The sequence below is a fragment of the Emiliania huxleyi genome, assembly GCF_000372725.1.
Source record: "Emiliania huxleyi CCMP1516 chromosome Unknown EMIHUscaffold_176, whole genome shotgun sequence".
Lineage (NCBI taxonomy): Eukaryota > Haptophyta > Isochrysidales > Noelaerhabdaceae > Emiliania > Emiliania huxleyi.
In genome coordinates this window covers 238,008-243,740 of record NW_005200824.1, presented here as the reverse complement: position 1 = coordinate 243,740, position 5,733 = coordinate 238,008, and the positions used below count along the sequence as shown (strand labels likewise).

At 66.2% G+C, this 5,733-nt stretch overlaps 3 protein-coding genes across 3 annotated transcripts in view; 1 reads left to right on the top strand and 2 right to left on the bottom strand.

The window, feature by feature from the left end:
- Positions 1 to 812: 812 nt before the first annotated feature.
- Positions 813 to 1,307, bottom strand: EMIHUDRAFT_112827 (hypothetical protein; the record flags this gene model as incomplete). The annotated part of the gene is made up of 1 exon (XM_005783870.1): positions 813 to 1,307. The coding sequence occupies one exon, from the start codon at positions 1,305 to 1,307 to the stop codon at positions 813 to 815; it is 495 nt and encodes a 164-aa protein (XP_005783927.1).
- Positions 1,308 to 1,662: 355 nt separating this feature from the next.
- EMIHUDRAFT_112826 (hypothetical protein) lies at positions 1,663 to 3,823 on the top strand (the record flags this gene model as incomplete). The annotated part of the gene is made up of 4 exons (XM_005783869.1): positions 1,663 to 1,773; positions 1,866 to 2,216; positions 2,586 to 3,344; positions 3,440 to 3,823. The coding sequence occupies 4 exons, from the start codon at positions 1,663 to 1,665 to the stop codon at positions 3,821 to 3,823; spliced, it is 1,605 nt and encodes a 534-aa protein (XP_005783926.1).
- Positions 3,824 to 5,042: 1,219 nt separating this feature from the next.
- EMIHUDRAFT_231903 (hypothetical protein) overlaps positions 5,043 to 5,733 on the bottom strand; it is a gene marked incomplete at both ends in the record, with an annotated part of 3,779 nt that continues 3,088 nt past the window's right edge. Inside the window, 2 exons of the mRNA XM_005783868.1 lie at positions 5,043 to 5,099; positions 5,405 to 5,617. Of these exons, the coding sequence (XP_005783925.1) occupies positions 5,043 to 5,099; positions 5,405 to 5,617 (270 nt within the window). The remainder of the gene's footprint in view (positions 5,100 to 5,404; positions 5,618 to 5,733) is intronic.

Sequence of the window (5,733 nt, the reverse complement as noted above, 5' to 3'; positions counted from 1 at the left end):
GGCGCCTCGTGCCAGGTGCGTCCGTCGTGGCTCAGAGAGACGATGGGCTCGTACCGCGCCTCGCCCACGCTGCCGAACGCGCCGTACGTATTGACGAGCTTGAAGGCGCCAAAGGAGGCGTTCATGGCCTGCCTCCCGCCACTGAGCTCAAGCAGGTTGGCAAGCACCGGCCAAGAGAGCCATCCGACCACCCCGAGCAAGGCGCAGTCGAGCAGCACCCACGCGGCGCGGGCGAGGCGCGACGGCGGCGGCTCGGCTTTCCCGAGGGCGGCGGCGGGCTCTGCGACGAGGGCGGCGAGGGCGCGCGGGCAGCGGCGGGCGAGCGGCCGCCAGCAGGCGTCGTCGAGGCAGGAGAGCGACGGGACGACGGTGAGGTGGTTGAGGAAGGAGAGGTTGCCCGAGGCGGCGATGTTGAGCATGAAGGCGACCTGCAGCGCGCCGGCGGCGCGGCGAAGCCGGCGCAAGCGCTCGCCGCAGCCGGGCACCAGCACCGCCCACGACGCGTAAAGCTGGACGATCAGGTCGAGGTCGACGCCGCGCGAGAGGAGCCACTTTGGCAGGAAGTGGAAGGCGAACGAGGCGGGCGAAGGCAGCGGCTGCGTCTCGAAGTGGTAGTGCAGGCAGGTGCGCGCCTCCCAGCAGGAGCCGCCGCGCACCTTGATGAGGCCGGCGCCGAGCGAGATGCGGAACGAGAGCCAGCGGAAGAGCCACAGCACGACGCGGGATAACGGCTGGGAGAGCCAGCTCCTCGAGACGGGCGCCCTCGCCGTGTTCCTGCCGCTGCTCCAGCGCCGCGACTCCGACCCGTCCCGCTACTGGTAGAAAGTGGAGCCCTCGGCCGCCGTCACGAGGGAGAAGTAGAGGAGCCACATCGCCGCCATCGCCGCCGAAGAGTGGAGGCCGCAGCAGACGAGCGAGGCGATCGCGACGCCGGCCGCGGCGACGCCGTCCAGCGAGGCGTCGCTGAGCGGCAGCCACCAGTAGACGGAGGGCGCAGACAAGAAGCCGTCGAGCCGCGAGCCGCCACCGGCCGCGTTTTGCTTTTGAAGCCGCTCGAGATGCGGCTTTGCCGGCATCAGGCCGCGCTCACCAAGGAGCGCGCCGTTTTGCAGGTACGCGCCGAGAAAGGCGAAGAAGTAGACGGCGCCGAGCAGCCGCAGCATCACGTGCTTTGTGACGACAAACGTCTGCCATTTCCGCTCCAGGACCCTTCGGTTGGGTCGTCGTTTCCTGGTGATCGTCGCTCTCGTGGAGACCAGCAACAGCTCCTCCGACTCGCTGTCCGCTGCTGCTCCGCGCCGACGCATCACCAGCGAGATTTGCGGAAGCTGGGTTTCTGGCTCCAACCGCATAGGGGATACATATGTAGATAGGGCGCGAGTCAGTGTCAACAGACCCCCTATCCGGGTAGGAGCCGGAACCCTGGGAGAGGAAATGCGGCAGGGGCGCGCTGGGTCTATGAGCTCCTATACAGGGGGCGCGTTCTGTCTGGATGAGGGTGGTTTACGTGGGAAGGAGAGGGAAGCCGGTTGTTATTCTCCTTTCGGGATTTATTTTGTCTGACACAAGCGGTATTCGTGCCAACACGGTCGCTTTCAGCTGGCATTGTATCTCATCGTCCTTCAATTCCGCGCGGCCGGGCTTTCCTCCTAGCTTTCCTGCATGTCCAAGATGCTCGCTTCAGCATGCAACCTTCACCACACGCATAAGGACTACCGCAAGTGTGACCGTCAGCTCGAGTCATCAACCCTCATCCAGATCGCTGCCGTCTATGTGCGCCACCCGACGACCCTCGCCTAGGGACCCTCGCTCCCCTAGGCTCGCTCCAGTCTCAGAACACACCACATGCCTCACTCGTACGGCAGGCTGTCGTGGTCCTCCTCTCCCTCGTCCTCCCTTTCCTCTCCAACCTGCGCACTTCTCAGGAGCTCGCCTCCTTTGGGCTCACGCTGGAGGTGACACGGACCGGTATGCTGTCCATCGTGGCGGTGGCTATGCTAGCCATCAACCTCCCGCTGTTCGACTTCATGCGCGACAGCGCCGCGTGCTCCACCGCGCTCGGGGACTGCAACACCATCTCGTGCGTGTGCGGCGCCGTAATCTGGAACGGGTACGTTTTTATGTTCGTCGTGCTCCTGCTGGGGCCCCTCATCTGGGTGCGTATGCTCGCAAAGGGCATGCAGCCCTTCAACACGGCCGAGGTCCTGAAAGGGGAGGTCCCGTGGACCACCGCCCTCGCCGGGTGGCGGGAAAGCAGTGAGACTAGGCGGTGTGAGGTGAAGCCACGCTACCAGCGCTTGGCCACATCGTCCTTGAGACGATGTACTCTGTTGTTGTGCAGCACTTCGGCTCCGGATTGCTGGCAGGAGCGTGATCTAGAGATTTTTAGAGACTTCTCTTCTCTTTCTATCCCTTTCTCGACTGTCTGAGCTTGTGCGTCTTGGGTGCGTGGTTGTGTTTTTGATTAGATTTGTTTGTGTTTTTGTGTGAACAGCGCCGCGCTCCCATCTGTGGGGAGCGAAAAGAGCATGTCGTTGCCTCTCCTCCCCGATTCCCACCCTCCGCCCGACTTCATCGCCGCAAAGGCCGTCCTCGAGGGCTGGCAGCGCGCGTACGAGCGGGCGGACGAGGCGACCCTCGGCGTAGCGGTCAGTGCCCTCGCGCGACTCGCCTGCAATACTGACGGCGGCGCAGGCTTCAACTCTGGCCTTCGCTCGGCGCTCGGCTCCTTCCTCGCTGGCTTCGCGGCCCTCTGCCTTGAGGAGTCGCTCTCCGTCGAGCAGCGTCTGCAGCGTGCCGGCATCGAGAGGCTCTTGGGCGCTGCCCTTTCTCCTCCCGCGCACGCCGGCCCGGACGCGCATGGCGGGGCGAGCCTCCGCGCGACGCTCCTCTCGTGTGCGGCCGAGCTGACGCGGCGAGGCTCGGCGAGCGGCGGCGAGGCCCGGCTGGTCCCCAAGATGATGCGCATGGCCACAATTCCCTCCGGCGCCTCTGAAAGCAGCCGCGTCGAGATGGCGTGGCGGCGCCTTCAGGAGGTCTCGCAGCCAGTCTGCGCGGCCGCGAGGCAGCGGCTCGAGGAGGAGTTCGACAGCTCTTCCCGGCTCGGCTCCATCCGGCTGCTGCACGCGCTCTGGGAGGAGTTCGCGGCGGCGGCGGCTCCCGAGGGCGAGCAAGACGCGCAGCAGCAGGGTGGCTGGAGGAAGGCCCTCGCCGCGCTCGGAGGGTCGGTGATGAACGCCGCGGTGGGCGCCTGCATGTACGACGCAGTCGGCAAGGTTCGCCTCGCCGCGACGCGGCTGCTGCTCGCCGTCGCTCCCCACCTCCCTCCCGAGGAGGTGCTCAAGGTGGCGCTCGTCAAGGCGCGGGAGAGATGATGCGAGAGGGATGGGCCCATAGCGTAATCCTCTCATTGATAATGGAGAAGCTGCCTTACCCTCAGGCGCGGGACCGCGACCGCGAGACACGGCGTGTCGCGTTCCGTGTCGTCGCCCTCTTCACGGGCGAGCCCGACGCAGAGCTGCCGCCATCGCTCTGCGACCCGGACGCAGTGGCGATGCTGGTGGAGCGTGCGAGGAACGGCGCCGGAAGCACCGATGAGATGTGTGGGCTTGCGGCACGCGTCTTCTGGAGCTTCGTGATCTCGCACGTGCCCGACCCAGCGTCGGCGCTCGTCAAGCTGCGGGTCGCGGAGAGGATCTCCCTCTACGAGCCCCTGCTGCGAGAGAGGGCGAGCGAGCTCTTTGGCGCGCAGTTCGATGACGCAATGCTGGCGCCGGGAGACGACGGCGAGCAGGACGACGGCGACTTTGCCGACCCGCCGTGATGCGCGCGCCTCGAGGCACGTTCTGGACAGGATTGGCGCAAGATGGATCGTCAGAGAGAGAGAGTTCTTCTCTTCTATTGTCAGTGACGCGCCTTATGTATCTGAGATGATTTCCACCAGCTTCTTTGTTGCCTCCCTTCCCGTGTTGCGAATCGGTGCAGCTCCCCCCTCCCTTAGTTCCCGGATCTCCTCCATCGCCCCCTCTATGCTCTCGAGGCCCCCGCCGCATACGTTGAGGGTGGCGAAATGGGCTTGTTCGTGCGCCTTCTTCCCGGTTGCCCTCTTCTGTTTGCCCTTGTTCACTCCGTTTCCGTGCAGTGCTTTCATGAGCGCGTTCCACCCGGTGATGGGTATGTGCCATGTGTAGGCCGCGGGTATCCCCAGGTGTGCTAGGTCCTCATCGATAAGGGGCCTCATCCCCAGACGTTGCGCCCGCGTGTCCGCCCTCTCGAGCGGGCTCAAGATGCTAGATGGGTTCGAGCTTCGACTGCGGGTACCCCGTAGAAGGCTAGGTCAGGGTCTAGCTTCCCTCGCTCCTTCCGCCGCGCATTCCGTCGGTGTCGCTTCCACGCCCACACCCTTCTCTTTTTTGCGCGGATCGGGAGGGCGGCGACCTCTGCCCCGTCCACGCTTCGGAGGAGGCTGCGCTGCGCAAGCACGGGCGGGAGGGGTTTCTCCTGCGGAGTCGTGCGTGCGCAGGGCTCCTCTTTGCTTTCTTCTACTCCCTACTATCATCTCGTTCCCGTCCTACCAGAGAACGCTTCGCGTCCCCTTGGCGCTGGGCACCGCGGCCTGCGTTTTCTTTTTCGGGCGCGCCGTCTGGCTCTTTCGCTTCTTTTCTCTCTGCGCGGGGGGTCCTCGGTTTTCCTCTGTCGCGTCGCCACCTTCTGGATTTCATTTCACAGACCTTGTTATTGACAAGAAAATACGTCCTATGGCGCTTTGCGCTGGTCTATGTCACAGCTCCCACACTCTGCGGACTCTGGTGTCTGAGAGAGATCAGACTCAGAGATGCTCGCACTCTGCTCTCAGACGCACCAATGGCACTGGCTATGCCACTTTCTCACGCCACCGCCCACCCCTACGTACGGCTGTGTGAGCAGCTCCCGGCAAGACCTCGAGGGACCGCACGCGCGTCCGCGCGACGCGGGGCCCAACCCACAGCCACGATCGTTCACAAGAGAACGCGCCCCACAGTACGAGAGACCCTTCCCCATGGCTACCACTGCGCCAGCTGTCCTTGCGCGCGGGCTAGGCCGCCTCCCGCGCCCTGGCCCTCGCAGCGGCAACTGATGCGCGCCTCGCCTTGGCTGCGGCGAGCGCCGCCTCTGCCGCCGCCGCTGCCGCCTCGGCCGCCGCTACTGCCGCCTCGGCCGCCTCCTCCTCCGCTGCGGCAGCCTCCTCCTCCTCTGCCGCTCCCACAGCCGCAGCCTCCGCCTCAGCCTGCCGGCGCGCCTCCGCTGCCGCCTCCTCGCCCTCCTCCTCGCCCTCCTCGTCGGCCGCCTCCGCCGTCTCCTCCTCGCCCTCCTCCTCGCTCGCCTCGCCCGCCGCCTCTCCCAGCGCCTCCGCCAGCCCCTCGACCGACGTCTCCGGCGTGATGCCGAACCGAATCCTGTCCTCGTGGAGCTCCGCGAGAAGCTTGAGCAGCCCCTCCCTGTCCAACGGCGCGGGCTTGGCTGCGGCTGCCTCCGCCGGCGCCTCGGACTCCTGCGACGGCCCAGCCCCGCCGCTCCCGCCGCCTTTTTTCTTCTTCTTCTTGCCCTTCTTGCCCTTGGCGCGCTTCTCCGCCTCGACCTCCGCCAGCAGCTCCTCGGCGTGCCGCGCCGCCTCCTTCTCCGCCGCCGCCCTTGCTGCCGCCCTCTCCGACCGCCCCCGCAGCCCACGCCGTAGCTACGGATGGCCGCAGGGCG